General features: G+C 33.8%; 1 protein-coding gene across 8 annotated transcripts in view; it reads left to right on the top strand.

The window, feature by feature from the left end:
* The window catches only part of Dock7 (dedicator of cytokinesis 7), a 200,539-nt gene that overhangs the window by 82,533 nt on the left and 92,349 nt on the right, over positions 1-25,657 (top strand). For all 8 annotated transcript variants that reach the window (XM_046451169.2, XM_046451168.2, XM_058581538.1 and 5 more), the window contains exons 15-18: positions 8,291-8,408; positions 11,632-11,702; positions 15,496-15,634; positions 16,512-16,613. In XM_046451169.2, the coding sequence (XP_046307125.1) occupies positions 8,291-8,408; positions 11,632-11,702; positions 15,496-15,634; positions 16,512-16,613 (430 nt within the window). The remainder of the gene's footprint in view (positions 1-8,290; positions 8,409-11,631; positions 11,703-15,495; positions 15,635-16,511; positions 16,614-25,657) is intronic.

The following is a 25,657-nucleotide window of genomic DNA, read 5'->3' as shown; positions in this document are numbered from 1 at the left end:
TTAGGTTAGTTTCTCCCTTTGCTGGTTTTCACTTTTTTTTTCTTTTTCATTTCATCCTATGGAATATTTTGTGGAGAATATTCTGAAGTGCAGGGTTTCTTGTTGTGAATTCTTTTAATTTTTGTTTATCATGGAAGGTTTTAATTTCATCTTCAAATCTGAAGCTTAATTTTGCTGGATATAGGATCCTTGGTTAGCATCTATTTTCTTTTAGAGCTTGGTATATGTTGTTCCAGGACCTCCTAGCTTTGAGGGTCTGGGTTGAGAAATCAGATGTGGTTTGTATTTGTTTCCCCTAATATGTAATTTGATGATCTTCTCTTGCAACCTTTAAAATTCTGTCCATATTCTATATGCTAGATATTTTCATTATGATGTGCCTTGATGTGGGTCTGTTGCAATTTTGCACATTTCAGGTCTTGTAAAACTCTTGTATTTGATTTTCCATTTTATTCTTTAGATTTGGGAAATTTTCTGATATTATTTCATTGAAAAGATTGTGTATTCCTTTGGTTTGTATCTCTGTGTCTTCATCTATTCTGATAAATCTTAAATTTGGTCTTTTCATGTTATCCCATAATTCTTGGAAGTTCTGTTCATGATTTCTTAACATCTTCTCTCTCTGGTCAACTCTATTTTCCAGATTATATATTTGGTCCTCATTGCCTGAGGTTCTGTATTCCCAGTGGTCTAGTTTATTGGTGATGCTTTCTATTGCATTTTTAAAAATATTTATTTTTTAGTTGTAGTTGGACACAGTACCTTTATTTTAATATGGTGCTGAGGATCAAACCTAGGGCCTCGCATGTGCTAGGCGAGCACTCTACTGCTGAGCCACAACCCCCGCCCCACTATTGAATTTTTAATTTGGTTTATTGTTTCCTTCATTTCAAGGATTTCTATTTGTTTCAGAATCTCTCTGTCTACTGAAGTGACCTTTTGCTGTCTGTATTTGCTTTCTTACATCATCCTGTACTTTGCAGATTAGTTAACCATGTACATTCTAAACTTCTTCTCTGACATTTTTTTCCACTGTGGTGTCGATGGATTCTGTTATTGGAGTATCTTAGTTTGCTTTGGGTAATTTGTTCCCTTGCTTTTTCATGTTTTTTTTTTTTTTTTTTTGTCTACCCATCAAACAGTGTGGATCTGAGGCAGTAGAATTTCTACCCTGTGGACTTATAGTACCCCTGAAGGTTCCCAGTATCTCACTGTTTAGGTGAAGACAAATAATAACAACAACCAATGCAAACAATTTACAGCATTAGTTCCTACTTATGATGTCTACAGTGTTCATTATCATATGATAATGAAACGATATGATCAGTTATTGCCTATAATAAAACAGCAAGTTTGTAAAAGGGTTTACATTTTCAGATGGTGGACAGGGAGAGAACAGAAATGATATAGGATGTGATGATTATAAGGGAGGTGGAGAGAAGACAGAAGTAAAAGATTAAAGAAAGAATGAAAGAGAGAACAGTAGTTTGGCCATTAGTAGAAGAGAGAAGGGAAACAGGAGAAAAAAATATATAAAGCAAAAATTTTTTAAAATTAAAAATAAAAATGAAAGAATATAAAACAGAACTAAAACATACTAACCAAACATCCTAGTTCACAAAAAAACGAATCCATGTCTAATAACTGGCTTCAGAAATGCTAGCGATGAGAAGCAAAAAAAAGTTGGGCGGGGGGAACTGTATAAGTGTCCATGTACCATTAAGGTCACAGTTAAACAGTGAAAAAGAATTGAAAAAACTGGATGAAAAATTAAAAAATTCTTTCTGTTGGAGTTCAAAATATTCTCAACATTTTTAGGTGGGGTTGCTTGGTGTGTAATGTTCCACTATGTGGATTACTGTATCAGAGAGGTAATTCTGTAGGTGGAGTTCCTAGAGGCAGGGTTTAGGTTTAGTTGGGCTCCAGGCTCTTTGTTGAATGCTTATTGGTCTGGAGATGTTAAATCAGCACACCTTCAGTGCCCAGTATTTGCTCGTCCATGCTGGAAGAATTACCCCTGGGATCTCCCCTGTGTTCCACTCATGTGATGGGATAGCCAATTCTTAATCCCCTACGTCACTTGTAAACCCCATGTTTCCTGGTCTTGGGTTCAGTCTCCAAACAAACTCTGGTCCAAAAGTGTCTCTTCCAGCTGGTCCTGCAAGCAGTCGGATTGGAGGGGGAGTGTAGAGCCAGGTGTGTTTCCACAACCCATTGTATCCTGTGTAAACCTCTCTACATGTTTGATTTTCTTTTGGTCACTTAAGCACACTCTGTGCCATGCAGTGTGTGTTTACTGGGCCTGTATTTTGGGCCAAACTTGGGTTTGTTAGGAATTTGTTCCCTCAGTTGCCATCCTCCACACTGCAGGTGCAAAATGGTTCCTTCTTTGTCCTCCACACGCTGTCTGGAGAGATGGTGACTTCTTTTCCCACACACAGATATTGTGCAGCGAGTAGTCTTTCAGGTTTGTTGGGCAGTGTCTTTGATCTCTAAATGCTCCATACCTAGACACTCTTCGGACTTCAAAAAATGCAGGTTCCTTTAATTCCCTTACTCCTCTACATAATGCTCATGGAGGGACCACTCTGGCTGGAGCTTCTGGATGAGCTGTGGCAATGGCTGTACTGCTGGGGATTTTTTCCTTATTTTATTATGTCCAATGTCCTGTGTCCCTGGTCTGCTTTGAATGTCCAGTTTTAGGTTCCAGTAAAGTTTCCCCTGCCCTTTTTATGTTCACCCACCTTGTGGAGAAGCTGCCTATCGGCTTTCTTAGTTTCATCCTGTATTCTGCCATCTTGGATATCTCCTGTTTTATGCTTTTTGTGGCTGTGTGAAGAAATGGCTTTCTTGCCTATAACATCTGGTTTCTGTAAAGCTCTTCTACTGCTTTATGATTTTATTATTTAAGCCTTTGATTAATTTGGAATTTATTGCAATAGGGAATGCAATATAAATTTGTCTCTTCTCCCCTAAGTGTCTAGTTATCTATCTTTAACATTTTTCTTTAATCTGCCTTATCCTTGCTGATTTGAAATTACTTTGATGGAATATTTTGAAATACAGAGTGAAGATTTACTGGTTCATTTGGGAATTTATTAGTAGTGTTCTTAGTCAAAGGGAAAATAATCTGGATTCAATCGCATGCCTTCTTCAGATAAGTTGAGTTTAAAATTGCATTGCTTATAGTGAAAATCAAACATAGTTTATAGATAATGTTCAGTTCATTTCTATTTATGCTGGAATTTAAATTCCTAGAAATATTAAATCACTAAATTTCATGTGCATTCTCTACTATTCATTCACTCATTTATCAGTAAATATGAAGTATCATTTTGGACATTGGGAATATAGCAGTTAAATAGATATACAAGGTCTTTCCCTCATGGAGTTTGGGCTCTATTACAGAAGTTATGTTTTTAAAATGAAGTAATACATAAATGAACAAGATTATTACAGATTATGTAATCAAATTACAGGAGCATGGCTGGTATATTTTACTTTTCTGTGTGTTTTACATGTCTGTTTTATCTTGAAACTTACTCATTGAAATTTGTGGGCGGATTATTTAATCCTCAGGTGGGCTTTAGTGGCATTCTTTGTTCACAGTGCTTATTATACTACATTATATTTATCTGCTTTTTCTGATTTTCCTTTTGGGCGATGAATTCTTTGAGGTCAAGGATTTCATCTTTTACTCTGTATTGTCACTACCTAGCACACTTTGGAAACTAAGTACATGTTTGTTACAAGGAATTATAGACATAATGAATGTTGAGACATTATTATATACTTTGGATACTGTTCTTTCACCATCTTGGGAATCTTACTTTCTTGTTCTATTATCTTGGGAATCTTACTTTCTTGTTCTAATATTTGCAAACTCTGTCTCAATTGAATTCTTTTCATTAGAATTTAATCAAGCTCTAAATTTTCCAACCTTAAAAGACTTCAAGAAGCGCCCATTTTCTGTACATAGTTATTGAATTATCTCTTTCTCCTTCTGAGCAACACTTTTAAGAATTTTACTGACTTATTTAATTTGCTTACCTCTCCTGCTTACTCTAACTGAACCTACTTTTATCTGTTTTCAATGTGAGATTATGAATGATTTTCATGTTGCTAAATCCCATGGATGTTTTTCAGTTTTTATCTCATTTGGCCCCTGAGTAGCATTTGTTTTTTGTTTTAGGTTTTTTGATACTGGGGATTGAACTGAGGGGAGCTTTACTACTGAGCCAAAACCCCAGCACCCACTCCCCCCCCCCCCCCCCCCCGCCTGTTTTGGGGACAAGATCTCACTAAGTTACTTAGGGCCTCTCTAAAGTTGCTGAGGCTAACCTTGAAATCATAATCTTCCTGCCTCAGCTTCCTGAGTCGCTGGCATTACAGGTATGCACCACCATGCCTGGCCTCTGAATAGCATTTGATATTACCTGTTTTGTTATTCTTTTCTTTCTTTGGTTTCTACATCATTTGGTTTCCCTTCTAGACTGTGGCTACCATGTCCATGTTTTTGTCAGGCTTAACCCTGTCTGACCACAGAACTTTGGAATACACAAATTAAGTGACGTCTTCGAAAATGATTCTTGGCATAGGAAAGATTGTAGATGCAATATAAAAAATATTAAGTACAGGGCTGGGGTTGTGGCTCAGTGGTAAAGCACTTGCCTCGCATGTGTGAGGTACTGGGTTAGATTCTCAGCACCACATAAAAAATAAATAAAATGAAGGCATTGTGTCCATCTATAACTAATAAAAATATTTAAAAAACAATTAAGTACATACTTTATAGTCCTGATTTGAATTGATAAAATAAATATGGACTCAGAAATTATTTAATGTTAAAAACATTTTTCTTCTTTTTGTATTTAAATGTCCTAAAAATAAAAATGACTAAACCACAATGAATGCTTCAAGTGGTTTGAAAAAAATGTTTATTACTTAAAAGAACCACAGTTTCTTAGAGAAATGACAGATTCCAGGTCAATGAAGAAAATGTACAAGAAGAACCTGGATTGTCTTATCATTAGAAAGAGCAAGAAGTTCTCAAAGATCACTATAACTAAGTCTACAATCAGTTTCAGTTGTTTTTTATTTGCCAAAGGTGGGACACTTTGAATATTCATAAGGATAATAACTGGAATGTATTGAAGCCCATTAAGAAAACTTAATCTATAAGTAAATAAAGGTTGCTTTTTTTTTTTGTTAAGAGTGATTGATCCCTTTTAGAGGGTTATAGTATACCCACTTACTGCTTTGAAAACTGGAAAATAATGGAAAAGAATCAAACATTTATTCATGACTGTCATATAATGGCTCTCAGGCAAAGCAAATAGTAAGTGAGGGAAAGTGCCCTTTACAGAGGTGTCCCAGCTGTTAAATAAAGAAGGAATGATAAAATTACCTTTTAGCAACCCTTAGTGGATTAATGGATTTAGGCATTGATCATCACTGTTCACTAATTGCACACAAAAAAAGAACCAAGCATTTCTTTCTGGTAGAAAAAAGCATGATATCCTTTATGAAGTAATCTTGCTAAAAAAATTAAATCTAAATAAGACCAAGGCTTTAGATTTAATTAAGAATATGGTAAATAACAATAAAGGGATGCAGTCATTAAAATCTATGTTCTGGAGAAAAAAATGACACAAACCAATATGCTTTATTCAGAGAGGTTAGTACTTATTTTTTCCTCCTATAGCTTCTGAATACCTCTCTCATAACACTAATTTTTTGAAATAGTCTGTTTATAGGCAGTTTTGTCCCATTGGGCTGTATGTTCCTCAAAACTAGGGAATGGCCTCTTAATCTTACTTTACTTTACTAGTGCCCAATTATTATGTATGACATTTGTTGGGAAGTCAGATTTTCCGTGTACAGATTTTATTTGATGACTTTAGTTTTTAGTCATAATCATCTTTGTGTGTGTGTATGGTGGTGGTGGTGGGGAGTGCTGGGGATTGAATTCATGGCCTTGTACATGGTGAGGTTCTACCAACTGAGCTATATCCTCAGCCCCTCATGATCATTTTTGATCTCTAGATTTTTTTGATTAGCAGACTGACCAGTCATAATATTTTCATATTTGCCTTTTACACTTCACGGGGCTAGCGTGTCATTGCCCAGGAGGATATAAGCCAACCTAAAACTAAAAGTCTCAAATAATTAGTGAATAACAAAACAAGAATAGTCAGAAATATATTTACAATAGTGAAGCCCCTGATATGTCTAGTCGACATGGGTGCTGGAACTAGACAAAGAAAAGATGGTTCCAGTGGTTTATTTAAGGGAGTACATCAAAGGGAGGGATAAGGTTTCAAGGGCGGAGTTTTGCTTCATGATGTCTTGCAGTCAGCAGGTTAATTGATCTTGGCAGGTCATACCCATCTCAGATGATGTGAGGGCCACTGTAGAGCAGGATAGAAATTCATTGTCCCTGGGCAGTTGACCAGAGAAAATGTCCACTGGCCATTCCCAGACACCAGATGTTTCTCCAACTAGGCTCCATGTGTGGTGACTCACATGTAACCCATGGACAGCTCTTGACGTAGACTTTTGACTGTTTTGAGTACAACTGACTCTTCTTAATCTTTAGTACTTCTAGAGTGTATGCTCCTTGTCAAAGGCAGTTCCATCCTCCATCATTAAAATTGCTTTATTGCCTTTTTAATTGCAAAGGTCATGTATTTTCACTGTAATAATTTAAATAAAATGGAAAAGTATAAAAAATAAACTTAGGCCATCACTGTTAACTAAAAAGAAACTAAAGTCATCATTATTATTTATTTAGAAATAATTTTATTCATTTTCTCTTTCTTCCTTTCCCTCCCCTGCCACATCACACACAGATGCCCACAGAGAATTTTCCATAAATACAGTAATGTCACTATATATCCTACTTTGGGATCTCCATCACAATAGGTATTTCTTTCCACATTGATTAATACTGGTACATATCATCATTCTGGAGACTCCATAGTATACCTTCTTATTGATTTATCTTAGCTTAATCAGCCAGTTCAGTACAAATTGAGGATCCTTTATCTGAAATGCTTATCATCAGAAGTATTTCAGATTTTAATTTTTAAAAAAATTTTGGAATATTTACATGTACATAATGAAATATGTTAGGGGATGGAACCCAAGTCTAAACATGAAATTCATCTATGTTTAATACATACCTTATACACATAGCCAGAAGGTAATTTTATATAATATTTTACATAATTTTATGCATGAAACAAATTTTTGTACATTGAACCATCAGACTTATGGCATCATGTCAGTGCTCAAAAGTATCAGATCTGGATTTTGGATTTTTAGATTAGGGATGTTTAATATACTAATAAACATTATGTTTCAATATAATTATTTATAATTATGAAAAATGTTATAATGAATTACTTTCAAGGTACCCCTTTATACACGTGCATAGTTTGGGATAGAGGTGGGTTCATTGAGTCAAAGATCCATTTAAAATTTCTATATTGCCCTACCACCCTCCAGAAAATTTAGACCTATATTCATTGCCCCAGCAGTTGATTAGTAGGGTTTTATTATTCTTGAAGTCTTATTTTTTAGCTCTTAACACTAGTCTTCAGGTAAAGTAACTCACTCTCTCTCTCTCTTTTTTTTTTTTAAGCTTAGCTCTTTCTTTTAGTATCTTGAATTATTTCTCTACTTTATGTTGACAGCAGTAGGTACTATTAAAATGCATAGTCATGAACAGGACAAGAAGTCAAATAAATGCAGTGTAGAATACAATTGCCTCAGTAATTACCTAATTCTGTTATACCCACTATATTATAATATATTTTTAACAATACTGTGAAATATCATACCTCTTAAATCCTTAATCACATTTCTACAAAAACTGTATTTATAAATTCCATCCTACTTATATTTGCTTAGAGGTACTCAGGTAATATTATAATAGTCTTGTCTTAATAAAGTGTTAGTCCCTTCTCATTTATTTCCCAAAAGCCTCTTGTAGATGAAAGATAATGAGTTTTGAAGTCTGACTGACTTGTACTCTAATTCCGGCTTTTTCACTTACCTAATTTTGTGTAAAAATTGGTTAACCTGGGTTTCAATTAATCTGCAAAATCAGGATATATTTGAATGTTGTGGATTTGAATGATTGCTCTAAGGATCAAGTAAAATATACATGAAATTTTTTAGCCCAGTGGCTTACAAATATTAATAATTTAGTATTTTCATGTTTCTTTTGTGATTCATAGTGTTTTTAGTTATGTATTCACTATCATTTATAACGTTGCTTTCACAGAAATCTTCTCTACATATATCCTCAGAGTCTTAATTTTGCCAATCGTCAAGGTTCTGCCAGAAATATAACAGTGAAAGTCCAGTTTATGTATGGGGAAGATTCAAGCAATGCCATGCCGGTAAGAAATGTTCTTTACTGTTTCTATTATTCATAAATGATTCAAGTAGATGTTTTGGTATCACTTGGTTGGCAGTTCCAAAATGGAGATTAATATGATATTATAAACCAGCTTTCTAGTTGCATCACTTTCTATACAGACAGTAATGCATTTATTTAAAGTCTAACTTATTTTTTGAGGACTTGAATATGCTAGGCACTCCCAGAGATACAAAGATGAATAAGGTTTGTAATCTAGAGAATATAAAACAAATACATAAAAATAGTGGCTTTTCAAAGAGGCTCAGATTTGTATCACTGAGGGCACTCTATCAAAATACAGACAGCTTTACTTCTGGCCTTTGTGGTTCTGATTTTCCTCAACCCCCTTTAGAGTGAAAGGCCAGGTAAAGGAGGGGGAGGTGATGTGGTATATAATGTTGTATTATAGTTTGAAAACGCGTCCCAGGAATTCTAATATATATAACTCTTTCTGCCTTGGTTGAGAAACACTGGTATTACTTCTGTCTTGACTGCATATTAGATTCATCTAGGGAACTTTTAAAAATATACTGGCAACCAGGCTGAATCTCACTTGAATTGAATCATAGTCTAGGCATCTGAACCAGTCAGTTATCAATATTTTAAAATCTCCTCAAGGTGTACATTTTGCAGCCAATATTGACAATTTTTGCTAATCATTGGAAAATTGGTATAGGGATTCCAAAGATTAGGTGTTCAGAGATGGGAGAGAATGCCTTACTGAGGTAACAAGCACAAGAAAGGTAATTCTGTATTAAAACCAAAGGCCTTGATGATGTTAATGGCAGTGGGTCTGGAGAGTGGGGAAGGAAAGCAGTTCTAGGATTGTCTCTGACCGTGCCAAGTACAGGAGTTGCCAGTGAGCCAGAGCAGTGCGAGCTAAGCCAGAAATAGTAGACAGAGGCCAGACTGGAAAGTTTCTTGACTGCCAAAATTGTCACTTAGTATTTGGGGAACACTAATGGATGCAAGTTCTATGACAGTAGATTTTTGGCTCAACTGAACTTGGTAACACGGAATAGAAGTCAGCTATGACTATAGATTAATGTTCACCCTCTGAGAAGCAAAAAAATGAAATGCATAGCTGAGAATGGGTGCATTGTTAAGAATTTTATTTTATCCTGCCCTGTCTGTCTTTTAATCAGGTTCTTTTGAGTCTCCACTTAGTAGGAAAGATACATTTTCTTCTTCCCTAGTCCCTTTTTTATCAGCATTTTTATATGACCTTGACAGCAGTGAGCATAAATTATTCATCTTTGTATTCTCCCATGGCAGCTATTTCAGATCATTGCATATAATACATGCTGGATAAATATTTGTTGACTAAATGTAGAATTTATTTTTGAGGTTTGAAATTATCATTTTACGTACTTTATTAGCTCTCCATTTCCACTGAAGAAATGAAAGTACTATCATAACTGATGAAAAGATACTAGACTGTGAAAATAATTGCTTCATCAGCCTATATGTAAATTGCTGTATGAATTTGAGTTCATAAGTAATGTAGATTATGTACAATAAACTGTTTTTATTGTTTGCCTAACAAATTCTTCTTGTTTTAGCCTTTTCTACAGAGCCCCTACTGTACCCCACCTATATTGGCAGTTAGACCCTCCCTCTCTGGTGCTACCATAGCATCTTCTCCCTTTCACAGGCTGTATCACTCTGATTATATGTTTATTTCTTCATCTCACCCATTACATTGTGAGCTCCTTGAAAGCAGGGGCCATGTCTTCATGTCTTACTCATATCTGTATAATAATGCCTACCATAATGATTGGTAAATAATTGATGCTCAGGCCATGTTACTGAATGATTAAAAATACACGTTCAGTGGTCAAAAAAAAAAAGAACACCTTCCACTTTATGTCATTTTTGTTACAAAGATAAGTTATTTTGTGAAAAGTGATAGCCTCTCTGAGGAATAAAAGATACTGCATTTGTTTTACTTGTGTGTTATTAATCATCTGAAATATAATGCTTTTGTATTTATGTGAGTAACTGGCTTGAAAGAGTATATACACATGAGTATGTGCTTGCTTATTTTTTTTTAAATAAGGACTATTCAAATAGATCCTCAGAAATATTATGATTATATAATATCAGTATTTTAAAATTATAAACATCACAGTTCTTTCTTTGGAACATTTTATAAAAACATACTAAGGTATTTCATTAATAAAGCTTAACTAGGAGAATCATAGTTGTTTTATTTTTATATACCCGTAAAATTAAAGGATCTGCTTAAAATGTTACAAAAAGAAGCAGGAATACTTACTCATATGCGCTTTTAATAAAGGGTGATAGCCAGTTAATCCTTTTACATAGGAATGGACGTAGAACTGTTTTACTGTTTGTGTTGATGGAAGTATACTGATGTGTCCACATTCCTTTTCATGCATATGAAAGTTGGCTAGCCAGACTTAAGAGTTTTAATCTATGGCTAGGTAACATTGCATGTCTAATTGTCTCTCATAGAAATAATAGCTGTAACCTTGATATCATTAAGCCATTTCTGTTATCAGCTGCCCTAATTAACCACACAGTATTCCTGTTAGAATTCAAGAGGCAGATATATAAGGCTGAATTATTTTCTCTCTGAACTTTCTCCAGAAGTAATACTGTATTTTTTTTAATGTGGTGTGTGTTTTTTTTTTTAACGTATATGTGAGAATATAAGAACAGAGCTTCTCCATTGTATAGTAGCTTGCAGGGTATACTAGAAGCAAAGGATACATAACTTGAGCTAATAATGGGATTTTTATATCATTTATAAATATTTATATATGACTTTCAGAATGACTCTGCTGTTTTAGTGAAAAAGCCATCAATTTGTATAGTAGATCTATGCCTCCATTCTAGAATCATATTTCTTATATAAATTCCAAATAATATGCTACATTCAGTTTAATAATGAAGTTTTCACTTTCTTTAAGAGGAAACAAATGTACCTTATTGCTCAGAAGACAGAAGTATGATTGATAGAAACTTTTTGAATGTTTGAATGTCAGATGGGTCTATCATCGAACAGAAATTTATAGTTAAGCAATTAAGCTTAATGAACGCCAGTAGGCACATTGTTCTTCATTGGGCCAATTTTGCCCAATTTTCTCAAAGTTATTAAATCAGACAAATTCTTACATAGATATGAAACATCTAGCATTTATTACAACAAAGTTTCAACATGCTGTTATTTGTTACAGGTAATCTTTGGTAAATCTAGCTGTTCAGAATTTTCAAAGGAAGCCTATACAGCCGTAGTATATCATAACAGGTACTGAATTAAAATATTTCTTTCAAAGTTACTCACTTCTCAGTGGCATTGTTAGCACTCACATTAGTGTGTTTACCAAATGCTGTGCTGCGCTGACTGCCAAATTTAAGGCTGACATCAAAGTTATGATTTTCGTCTGTAAATGCACAGCCATTCTCCAGAGACATCTCAAATATAAGACTTTGTACAAAAACCGTCTTTTCTATCTAATTATCTGATCCTTGCATTTTTACAATACTATTATTGTCATTATGGTCTCTGATCCTTTGATCTATTCCTGTTGTTTTCCCCTACCACTTTCTAGTTTTTATTTAACTCTTCACTAAGCTTAAGCCCACTATAAAATTGTTGGTATTCTCAACATGCAATAATCCTTTGATATAATAACTTTCCATTTTACTTCCTTGGGAAATTGCTAATTTTGGTTAACCTTAATTTCTGCTTTCTTTTGGGGGGATTATTGAATGCTGTTGGAAAAAAATCACAAAATTGCACAAATCAAGGATATTGCAAATTGATGTTATTGTGTCATGTGATAGAGCTATATTAATTTATTTTATCTTCTTTTGAATCATTGTTTTTTCATAATTTTATTGTCACTGTTTTTGTTTTTTTATTTTAACCTCTCTCACATAAGAGTAGCTGCAGGAGTTTCCTCTAGGTCCTCCTTTTCTTTTTGCTTTACTCTCTGTGTTCCTCTTATTATGTTCATGAAAACCATCCAACTCGAGATTCATAACTTCTCTACTTTTCATCTCCAATTATTACCATGCACTTCTGCCTTTCCTTATATTTCAAAAGTAGTAATGGCCTACTTCCTGCTCAATGTGAATTGTTCCACCTCTGTTCTCTAACACTGGTCATCCAGCCTCTTCCAGAATAGTTCCAATCAGTTATTCCTTCTCTTGGATCATCAGTGTTTGTTTTATTGTCTTTGGCTCTTATTCCCAAATATGTTTCCCTGACTGAAAACAGTAACAACACATCTTTCTTTAGTGTGGTTGTATAATATGTGTTTTCTTTGCTCTCCTTACAACTTTTTTTTCTCTCTCACTTTTATTTTATGGCTATTTGCCAGTTTTCTTCTACTTCTTAAAACATTCTTTTTCTTTTTCCTTTTGGTAATAATAATTCTTTATCCCATATGTATAGGCACTCTACACAAAACACTAAGGCTTTGTTCTTAACTCTTTTTCTCTGTATATTCTCTTCCTCAATAATTTCATTTGTTTATCTCTGAGTTACATTCAATGAAAATACTTCTAATTTAATGTTTATATGGATTGTTTCCACCTCTTTATTTTTAGTACTAACCCTCCTTCTGAGGCGCATGTATGTATTTTTATTAACCTACTGGAAATATTCATTTCAAAAGGTGCTCTGCTGCCTTTTTAGTTGCTATGTATCTGTCCCTGATTCCATCTCTAATGTTATGTTTTTGTTCATGGTACCACCATTTTTCCAGTTGGTCCAGCTCAAAATTTAAAACAGCTTTGCCTTCCTTCTTTTATTCCCTAATAGCCAATGCTCTCTAGGTCTTGATGATCTTTCTGCTTCCTTAGCAGATGTCTTGTGTTGTCCTGTTTCTGGTCCTCTCTTGGATCTTCTCTTCTGTTATGGTGACAATTCCTTGTGTTTATTGAACTCCTACTCATTCTGTATTGCCTATCTCAAATAACATCTCCTCAATGGTAGGTAATCCCCTGATCTCACACTTGAAGTAATCTGTTCTTCCCTGTTCTTAAAGTGCTTAACCCTGCATACTCTATACCAGGAGTTGGCAAACATTTTCTTCTTTCTTCCTTTTCTGTTTCCCCAGTGCTGGGGATTGAACTGGGTAAAGGACTTTACTTATGCTGGGCAAGTATTCTACCACTAAGCTGCATCCCCAGGTCATAAATAGTATATGTTTTAGGTCTGGGCCCATAAGCCCTCTCCTGCACCCATTGAACTCTGCCACTGTAGCACAAAAGCAACCATAGACACTAAAGTTGCAAATAAATCAATGTGACTATGTTCCAAAGCTTTATTTATGGACACTGAAATTTGAATTTCATATAACTTTCAGGTGTCATGAAATATATTATCTTTTGATTTTTTTTTAACCATTTAAAAACGTAAAAACCATTCTTAATTTGCAGGCTGTATATAACTAAGCAGGGGACTGGATTTGGCCCTTGAACCACGGTTTGCCAACCCCTGTTTTATAGCATAGCTATTGATATCTGGGTCTTATTTATATTCCTACTAAATTAAACACTTTTTGAGGGTAATTGTTTGTTTATATTTATCTTTAAGACCACCGCAGAAGTAACAGTGTTTAGCCTAAAGTCAGACAAATTAAACCTACCCATTGAATGAGTAATTCTTGTAGATAACTTAATTTTTCACAGAAGCCTTCATGTAATATGAATTCAGGAAAAAATGAACCATAACACTCAATTCTAGGAAAGATACTGATAAAGAAGGTAGTAATTTTTTAAAATTTCTGTTTCGTCTAGGTTGTTGTTGTTGTTGTTATTATTATTATTATTATTATTATTATTTTGCTCTCAGCATTAGTGGAATTAAAATGGCAGTACCGTCTGACATTGCTCATAAATTCAACTTTTTCATAATTCAGTGATAATTGGTGAGATTAATAATAGGATTTATAGCCCTTTTTTCCCCCTCCAAAGTCATTAAGTTCTCAGATGGCTAGCATCATCAGCTCTTTCTTATTAGTATTATTTAAAGCCTAGATCCTCTTAGTATTTTTGTGGCCAAATCCATACCTATTAACTTGTTTTTGAGGCTTATATGAGAGGGAAGGATGTTTGACTAATTAGCCTATGAGAAAAAAAAACACAAAACTATAATTGGTGGGACAGCCTTTATTTTAAAGATGGGTGGAGATGTATGGTTTAGTTGCATTTTCATAAATATAAATTTTAGTATGGAAGGTTGGGATGCTAAGGTTCTATCCCTTTTAAATGGATATCATGAATAACAATCATGCTTTCCTTTAAAAATGCCCCATCTCTGTGGATATTGAGACAAAATATAATGAAACATGTTTGATGAAACATGATATTTATTGTATTCTTTTAGTATGTAGGAGCACTTCTAAACTGTGGGACAAACTTAATTTTTGAACATTCCCTGATTTTATCTTTTTGTTCTTGCTGTTGTTTTTATTTAGGTCAATTCTAGTCCATGTTTTGGTAATATTTTTATTTTGTTAACAGTAGAATAATTGATATAAGACATTCCACAGAGAGTTTATCTTCATATTAGGGTATCTTTAGAGATATCTTTTTCTTTCTTTCTTTTTTTTAAGATGATACAAATTAGCCTTAATATAAAACGGTACTCCTACAAAAGAAAAAAAATGTTTTTCTATGGAATGGTTTTAAAATACACATTTATAAAGCTCATATTATTTTTTCTCTGTGTGTCAGAATAGATTCGTAAATATAGAAAGCTCTATGTAAATCTCTTTTTACATACAGATTCCAATGCAGTATAGGTCTCAGTATCAAGGTGGTAATAATTAATGAATTTTTGAGCAGTAGGATTACTCACCCACTAATAAAAATGGGATGAGAAATTTCAGAAATAGTGATAGCTCTCTCATCTAGAAATAGAATTTGATCATTTGGAGTTTGGAAATAAAGAAAAATATTTTGGATTAGAGGAAAAATAAAGCATGAATAATAAAATTAATTTAAAAATTGCTAAAATATACAAATGCAATAATTATTTTGGGCAAATTACTGATTACTGATTTTCGTTTTTATTTTTTTGTATGAAGGTCTCCTGATTTTCATGAAGAAGTCAAGGTTAAACTTCCTGCTACTTTAACTGATCATCATCACTTGCTTTTTACTTTCTATCATGTTAGTTGTCAACAGAAACAGAATACTCCTCTTGAAACCCCAGTTGGATATACAGTAAGTCCTTTTTATTAAATATTTAGCTCTTAAAATACTTATGATACTTAAGATAATAATTGATGTTTCTTATTATTTGAATATTACCTGATTCCATACAGTTATAAGTTGCATTTGTAAGACAATCATCATAACAAGATAATACTCATTAGTGCGATAAATGAATCAATAAATTGATTAACTTGCATAAACATATAGATGTTGATCCTGAACATTGAGTGTTTACCCAACAGTGCAATATAAGGAGAGAATGGTTTGAATGTAAAATTAATAAAATAAACTCTTACAAAAGAAATTAAAACTCTTGAATAATTTTCAGAAATCTTTGAAATACAAGGTAAAACTCAGATCATGTGCTATAATATAATTTTGTCAGAAAAATCATGTTTCCACCCAGAAGAGGAAACCAACATTTGATTTATTATTTTTGTTTCTTGCATTGGTGACATGAATTTTGTGAATTGTAAGAAAATAAATTTGCATTTATACTTTTAGTTTGGTTATCAGCATTCATAGGCTGATTAATCTTTCATTATTCACTTTGAAACTTATCACAGTTTTAAAATTGATTCACTTCATATCCTTTTTTAGGGATTAACTTTTCCTTAGGTAAATAAGAACCCCCTATATTATACATTGAATGGTTAGTAGTAATGTTTTGAGGATCCTCCTTGATAAAATGTCATTAGATTTGTCTAGTAGCAGATAACTGTATTTATTGCCTTTAGAGAAATTATGAAAACATGTGATTATTACTTATATAATTAAACTGCCTTATGTTTGGTAATAAGAGATAAATTTAACTAATACCAAGTTCTTAGGACAGTAATTATTTTTATAACAAACACATTTAAATTGTTTACTTTTCATTTAAAAGTGGATACCAATGCTTCAGAATGGACGGTTGAAGACTGGCCAGTTTTGCCTACCAGTCTCACTAGAAAAACCACCACAGGCTTATTCTGTACTATCTCCTGAGGTCAGTATCTCTCATATTGTAATTCTTCAAATCGAATGTAATGGCTTATTCATTATAAAAATGTTTTCACCAAACAAAACCTTGCTATTTCTTCTATCTGTAAGTATATAGATAAGGAAGTAATATTATTTCCCTTACATGAAGATTCTTCTTATGAAACTTAGAAGCTTTAATCCTTTTTTTAAATTAAAATAAGTATATTCATTTTAAAGCCAAAATTATATATGAAATGTAAATTCAAAGAAAAAATAAGTTTGCAAGATTTTCGTATTGTAATATGAGAAGCTTCTTTAAATAAATGAATGCTTTTTTTTTTTTTTTTTTTTCCTTGGAACCAGGGATTGAATCCAGGGGTGCTTAACCACTGAACTATATCCCTAGCCTTTTCTTCCTTCCTTTTTCATTTCTTTTTTTCTGAGACAGGATCTCACCAAGTTTCTTAGAGCCTCACTAAATTGCTGAGGCTGGCTTTGAACTCATGGGCCTCCTACCCCGGCTTCCCAAGCAACTGGGATTATAGAGGTGCGACACCATACATAGCTGAATGTTCCTTTCAATAGAGTTTTAGATTTCACTAAAAGACTAGAGGAAAGAAAACAGATTTGAATTAATTTTTAGTATCTTTTTGAAAATGAGGATCAAGTAAGTGAAAATAAAGTAGGTATCAACATGCAATACAAGAAATATTAGCAGCTTTGATGAATGGCATTATTGACTTAAAAGACTTTAAATAAAAACACTGGGAAACTCTTACGAATCAGCAGCCACTGTTCAAAAACCAAAGTGGCTTGTGAGACAACTTTTCCATGATGATTACCAGTTTCTCTAAATCACATTGACTAACTGGTTGTAAACATTAATATGAACTCTGCCTTTTGTATATTCTTCTGATGGCATTCGTTTTCAAAATACAACTAAAAAAGGGCATGGTGGCTCACACCTTTAATCGCAGCTATGTGGGAGGCGGAGACCAGAGAACTGCAAATTTGAAGGCATCTCGGAAAATTTAGTAAGACCCTGTCTTAAAATTAAAAGGGCTAGAGATGTAGCTTAGTGGTAGAGCACTTGCCTAGTGTGTGAAAGATCCTAGGTTTGGTCCCCAGTATGGCAGAAAGAAAAATAGAAAGAAAAAAAAAGCATTTATAAACAATTTGAATTTTTATTTAAAAAAGAAAAGCAATACAACTATTGCTCTGATCTCTGTTTTCAACATTCTCTGTCACTCATTCAGCCCTCACCACATATCACCCAGCCTTTGCTGTTTGTTCCTCAGACACACAAAGTTCATTCCCATCTTAGGCCATTGCAGTCCCCTGTGTTTGCATTGTTCTGTCACAAGGCCTACTTGTCATTTCATTCAGACAACCATTTAAATGTCTTGTCTCCAGAGAAGTCATCCATGATTATTCTGTCTTAAATAGCAAAGTCTACTACTTCACCTCTTCTTTTAAAATTTCTCCTCATATCATTTGTCATTGACTTCACATTTGAAATTTCTTTAGTGAAGCCTTTTTTTTTTTTCTTGAAAAGAATGGTATTATTCATTTATTACAGTGATTCTCAAACTTGTCTGTATACCACAATCCTTTGAGGAGTTCCTTTTTTAAAAAAATTATTGGCTCTTAATAGAAATACATGAAAAAAATAGAAATACATGAAAATATGATTCATTTTGACATAATTATAAAAACATGGAATATAATTTTTTCTAATTCAGTTCCCAGTACTTCTCCTTTCCCTCCCATCCTTCATCTCCCTGTTCCCTTCCCCCTACTCTACGGATCTTTCTGCTATGTACTTATATATTTTTATTGATTAGTTTCTTGTGGATGCACATGATGATGAGATTCACTGTGGTATATTCATGTATTTATATACATAGGAAAGTTAAGTTAGAATCACTCCACTGCCTTTCCCTATCCCATTCTCGCTCCCTTGTCTTCATTCCCCTTTGTCTACTCTACTGATCTTACATTCTTTTTTTTTTTTTTTAATTCCCCTCCCTTTGTTTTGAATTAGCTTTCTCATATCAGAAAACATTCGACCTTTCACTTCTGGGGACTGGCTAATTTCACTTAGTATGATAATCTCCAGTTACATCCATTTACTGGCATATGCCATAAAGTTATTCTTCTTTATGGCTAATACTCCATTGTGTATATATACCACATTTTCTGTATTCATTCATTTGTTGAAGGGCACCTAGGTTGGCTACGTAGCTTAGCTATTGTGGATTGTGCTGCTGTAAACATTGATGTGGCTGTGTTACTATAATGTGCTACTTTTAAATCTTTTGAATTTATACTGAGGAGTGGGATAACTGGGTCTTTTGGTGGTTCCATTCCTAGTTTTCTAAAGAATCTCCACACTGGTTTTCAGAGTGATTGCACTAATTTGCAGTCCTACCAACAATGTATGAGTAAACCCACACATCCTTACTAACATTTATTATTACTTGTATTCTTGCCATTCTGACCTGAGTGAAATGAAATCTCAAAAGTAGTTTTAATTTGCATTTCTCTAGTTGCTAGAGATGTTGAAAAATTTTTTCATATATTTGGTGACCATTTATATTTCTTCTTTTGAGAAATATCTGTTTATTTCCTTTGCCCATATATTGATTGGGTTATTTGGTTTTTTTGGTGTTCAGTTTTTTGAGTTCTTTGTATAACTTGCATATTAATATCCTATCTGGGAGCAGGTGGCAAAGATTGTCTCCCATTCTGTAGGTTCTCTCTTCATGCTCTTGTTTCCTTTGCTGTGGAGAAGCCTTTTAGTTTGATGACTGATTTTTTTCATTTTACTTCTTGCACTTCTAAAGGAGTCTTTAGAAGTCAGTTCCTGAGCTGACCTGTTGGAGTGTTGGGCCTGCATTTTATTCTAGTAGTTACAGAGTTTCTAGTCTAATTCCCAAGTCTTTGAGTTGATTGTTGTGCAGGTTGAGAGATAGGGTTAATTTTCATTCTAGTACATATGGATTTCCAATTTCCCCAGAACCATTTGTTAAGAGGCTCTCTTTTCTCCAATGTATGTTTTTGAAACCTTTGTTTAGTAGCAGATAACTGTATTTATGTGGGTTTGTCTCTGTGTCTTCTGTAGGTCTTCATGCCTGTCTTGGTGCCAGTACCATGCTTCTTTTGTTATTATAGCTCTGTAGGATAATTTGAGGTCTGGTATTATGATGCCTACTGCTTCGCTTTTCTTGATAAGAATTGCTTTGGCTATTGTGAGTCTTTTATTTTTCCAAATGAGTTTCATAACTGCTTTATGTGACATTCTGTGAAGAATGTCATTGGCATTTTGGTGGGAATTGCATTATAAGTTTATAGAGCTTTTTGTAGTATGGCCATTTTGACAGTATAATTTCTGCCTGTCCAAGAACATGGGAGGTTTTTCCATCTTCTAAGGTCTAGTGAAGGCTTTTTGATATGGCTTGGTTACATAAAAATGTGGTCTTTTATCAGATATAGTATATTTCAAAGGAAATTTTTCAAAAGAAAATATGCTTTTGTGGAATTTTTAGATTTGTTTTTACTTAGTTGATTTGCAAATGCAAGGTTAGTTTCTAAAGTTAATTCTGATGAGATCTCAATGTAAATGAGGAACATGTTATTAGAAAATAGAGAAAAGATAATCCTTGTTGTATGGTAGCATAGAACTTAGCTGAACTATGTTCTCTTGTTTTATGAAACATAAAACTTGCATATGATGAAACTGGATATTTGGCTGAAGAGCTTTCTAAAGGAAAGTGATGTTGAAGGAGCAGCATGATTCCTCCAGACTGGAGGAAATGTGAAAGCAGAGAAATTAATTGGAAAAGGAATTGTTAAACCCAAAGGCAATTTATAAAAATCTTAGCCTATTTGTTTTATTAAAATTGAGAAAGCATGTTTTGATGATAATACCAAGGCTCTTTATCATGTGATAAAGAGTTTATAGGATAATATAAGCAGATACACTGACAGTTTGAACTAAAGGATATGATGTTGCATGAAATGAAGGAAGACTCTTGGGCTTCCTGGGTTTGACAGGAGAGGAAATAAAACTATTTGCCTGTAAATGTACTGTTCTTCAAGAAGAGGAAAGTGGAATATTTTGCCAAGGATGTTCTGTACTGCAGCCTTTCTAGTTGTAAATTCTGTTAACTTTCGTGGTTTATCATGGAAGGTTTTTATTTCATCATCAAATCTAAAGCTTAATTTTACTAGAATAAAATTCTTGGCATCCATTTTCTTTCGGAGCTTGGTATATGTTGTTCCGTGATCTCCTGCTGAGATACAAATTGATCTCCCTCTATATGTGATCTGATTCCTCTCTCTTGCGGCTTTTAAGATTCTATTCTTATTCTGTATGCTGCACATTTTCATTATAAAAAAATTGAAAGCATTTGCTTTAAAAACTGGAATAAGACAGGGATGCCCTCTTTCACCACTTCTATTTAACATAGTTCTTGAAACACTGGCTAGAGCAATTAGAGAGTTGAGAGAAATTCTTTAATTTCTATATATACCTATACAGATAGGTAAAGAATAACTCAAATTGGCACTATTTGCCAACGATATGATTCTATACCTAGAAAACCAAAAAAATTCCACCAGAAAACTTCTAGAACTAGTAAATGAAATCAGCAAAGTAACAGGATACAAAAATCAACACCCATAAATTAAAGGCATTTCTGTGTATCAGTGACAAATTCTCTAAAATGGAAACATGGAAAACTATACCATTTATAATAGCATCCAAAAAAAAAACCTTGGGGATCAACTTAATGAAAGAGGCGAAAGAACTCTATAACAAAAACTACAGAACGATAAAGAAAGAAATTAGAAGATGGAAATATCTCTCTTGTTCTTAAAAAGAATTAATATTATAAAAATGACCAAACTATCAAAAGCACTATACAGAGTTAATGAAATTACAATCAAATTCCCAATGACATTCCAGATAGAAATAGAAAAGGTAGTCATGAAATTCATCTGGAAAAATAAGAGACCCAGAATAGCTAAAGCAATCCTTAGCAAGAAGAGTGAAGTAGATGGCATTACTATACTAGACCTTAAACTATACTATAGAGCAATAGTAACAAAAACAACAGGGTATTGGCACCAAAATAGTGGTTCAGATAGAGTACACAGAGACAAACCCACATAACTATGTTTATCTTATGTTTTACAAAGGCACCAAAAACAAACATTGGAGAAAAGATAATCTCTTCAACAAATGGAGCTGGGAAAATTGGAAATCCATATGCAATAAAATGAAATTAAACCCCTATCTCTCACAATGCATAAAACTCAACTCAAAATGGACCAAGGACCTAGGAATTAAACCAGAGACACTACATCTATTAGAAGAAAAAGTAGGCCCAAATCTCCATGATGTCAGATTAGGCCCCAACTTCCTTAATAAGACTCGTATAGCACAAAAATTAATATTAAGAATCAATAAATGGGATGGATTCAAATTAAAAAGCTTCTTTCAGCAAAAGAAACAATCAATGAGATGAATAAAGAGCCTACTAATTGGGAACAAAATTCTTACCACATACACGTCAGATAGGCCACTAATCTCTAGGGTATAAAAAGAACTCAAAAAGCTAAGCACCAAAAAAACAAATAACCCAATCAGTAAATGGGCTAAGGAACTGAACAGACACTTCTCAGAAGAAGATATACAATCAATCAACAAATATATGAAAAAATGTTCAACATCTCTAGCAATTAGAGAAATGCAAGTCAAAACTAAGATTTCATCTCACTCCAGTCAGAATGGCAGCTATTAAGAATAAAAACAACAATAAGTGTTGGTGAGGATGAGGGGAAAAAGGCATACTCAGACATTACTAGTGGAGCTGCAAATTGGTGCAGCCAATATGAAAAGCAGTATGGAGATTCCTTGGAAAACTTGGAATGGAACCACCATTTGACCCAGCTATCCCACTCCTCAGTCTATACCCAAAGGACCTAAAAATAGCATACTACAGGGACACAGCCAAATATTATGTTTATAGCAGCACAATTTACAATAGCTAAACTGTGGAACCAACCTAGATGCCCTTTAGTAGATGAATGGATAAAGAAAATGTGGTATATATACACAATGGAACATTATTCAGCATTGAAAGAGAATAAAATCATGGCATTTACAGGTAAATGGATGTAGCTGGAGAATATAATGCCAAGTGAAATTAGCCAATCCCAAAAAAAACAAATGCTGAGTGATTTCTTTGATTTAAGGATGCTGATTCATAATATGTTGTCGGGGTGGGGGTGATGGGAAGATTAAATGAACTCTAGATAGGGCAAAGGGGAAATAGGAGGGAGTGGAACGAAGGGGGCACAAGGGTAAGAAAGATAGTGGAATGTGATGGTCATCATTACCCTAAGTACACGTATGAAGACATGAAGGATATGACTATTTTGTGTACAATCAGAGATATGAAAAATTGTGATCTGTATGTGTAATATGAATTTTAATGCATTCTGTTGTCACATATAACAAATTAAAATTAAAAAAAGAAAAAATTAAAAAAAAGAAGAGGAAAGTGATCCCAATAGTGCCTCAGAGATTACCAGTGTCACTGCCCTGGTTTCAGTAATCCAACAGCCTCTGCCTAAAGCTTAGGGCAAAGTGTTGGGGACCAGTTTCCCTGCTGGCTGTGCCAGGAATGGATCCATCCTGGAGCAAAAGAAGTGATGCTGCTGTCCCAATGAGCCTTGAGAGCAGATCATCAATCCAAAGAATACTCTTTAGAGATACCAGAAATAAACCCAAACATATAGTATATGAATTTTTGACAAGGAAACCAGGAAGACACATGGGGAAAGGATAGTCTCTTCAATAATGATACTGGAAAAACTGTATTTCCACATGCAAAAGAAGGAAATTGGAACTTTATCTTACTGCATACCTGCAACTCAATTCCAAATGAATAAAAGACCAAAATTTAAGATCTGAAATCTTAAAATTCCTGGAAGAGACGCATGGGTGAAAAGTTCCTTGGCATTTACCATGGCAGTATTTTGGATATCAATAAACAAAATCTCAAGCTATAAAAGCAAAAATAAAAATAAATAATAAAAAAATTTTTAAATTAAAATGAGATTATATTGAACTGAAAAGCTTCTACATAGCAAACAAAACAGTCAACTGAGTGAAATGACAAAACAAAAATGAAGTGGCAACCTAAGGCTTGGGAGAAAATAATTGTAACTCCTATATATTTGATTATAATTGTAAATCATCTATTAGGTGTTAATACGTAAAATTTTAAAAGAACTCCTACAACTCAATATTAGAAAAATAACCTTATTAAAAACTGGGAAAAGGATTTAGTAGATATTTTTCAAATAAAAAAAATCACCATCAGGGATATGAAAATAGGCGTAACATCATTAATTGTTTGGGAAATGCAAGTCTGTACTGCTATTAATATCATCTCATATCCATTAGGATTGATATTTTCAAAAAAGACTAGATGTAATAAATGTTGGCAGAGTTGAAGAGGCAAAGGTACTTTTGTACACTCTTGGTGGAAATAAAGATTAGTACAGCCCTTGCAGACAACAATATGGTGGTTCCTAAAGAAACTAAAAGTTGGAACTGCCATGACTCACCAATCCCTCTTCTGGGCATATGTACAAGGAAATGAATTTACTATCTTGTAAAGATCTGCACTCCTGTGTTCATTGCAACATTATTTATAATGGCCAAAATATGGAAAAAAACCTATGGAAAAAAAACCTAAGTGTCCATCAGTGGATGAATGGATAAAGATATTGTTGTATATATTCAATGTAATACTATTCAACCTTAAAAAGGAGATCCTGCCATTTGCTACAATATGGATGAGTCTGAAGGACATTATGCTAAAAGAAATAAGCCAGGTCAGAATAAAAATTATTATTCATCTCACTTCATGAGGTCTATAGTTAATAAAGATAAAGCCATACTAAATTTGAGATTCTTGATAAATGAGTAAGTTGTAGCAAAACAAAACAAAAAATGGTAAGTTGATGAATATTAATCTGCTTTACTACAGTAGCCATTTTATTATGTTTATGTATCCCATAATATGTTGTATACCTTAAACATACACAATAAAATTTCTTTAAAACAACAGCAATACAGAATATTATTCTTGAGCCTTGGAAGCATTGTTAGGTTTTAGATTTGCTTGGGACATGTCACTCCTTCCTCCTTTCCTGTTTCTTTCATTTGAAATAGTAATGCCTATCCATACTTGTCCTACCATTGTATTTTGGAAACTCCTGACTTGTCTGGTTTCACAGGTTCATAGCTAGAGAGGAATTTTGCCTTAGGATGAATTGTATTTCCATTTTCACCCATATTTGACTTATATGATATTTAGATGAGACTTTAAACTTTAAACTTTAGCCTTGATGCTGGAATGAGGTAAATGTCCATGGTTGTTGGAAATAATGAATCTATCTCGTATTCCAGAGGATAATTTGGAGAGGACCAGGACAGAGTGCTATGTACTGAGTTTTGTCCCCGCAGAATTCATGTGGTAAAGATTTAACCCCCCAATGTGATAGTATTGGAGATGGAGCCTTTGGGAGATAATTAGGTTCAGGTGACGTCATAAGGGTAGGGCCCCTGATAAGATTAGTAGTCTAGTTAGAAGAGATATAGAGAACTTGACAACTTCCCTGATACCTGCTGGCACCAGTGTGAGGACATAAACAACAAAGTAGCTACCTGCAACCCATGAAAGATCTCTCACCAGAAACTGATCATGCTGACATCTGATCTTGGATATCCAGTCTTCTGAACTATGAGAAAATACATTTCTGTTGTTTGAGCCACCCAATCAATGGTAATTTGTTATGGTATTTGTTAAGACAGTCTTTGTATTGCATCTTTATCTTCTGTAAAAATGGGAAGAATAATTAATACCTATAATAATGAATTATATTGATAAGTGAATGATGGAGAACATTTAGAATGGTGACAGTTAAATGAAAAGTGCTTTAGATGTTTTGCTACTATTATGTCATTGCTATCGCCACTGCTCGTTACAG

This window comes from Marmota monax, unplaced genomic scaffold, assembly GCF_021218885.2.
Source record: "Marmota monax isolate L192 unplaced genomic scaffold, Marmota_monax_Labrador192_F-V1.1 WCK01_AAM20220418_F8-fsc00023, whole genome shotgun sequence".
Lineage (NCBI taxonomy): Eukaryota > Metazoa > Chordata > Mammalia > Rodentia > Sciuridae > Marmota > Marmota monax.
Note: the sequence above shows the minus strand (reverse complement) of the source record. Positions and strands in the feature narration are given on the sequence as shown.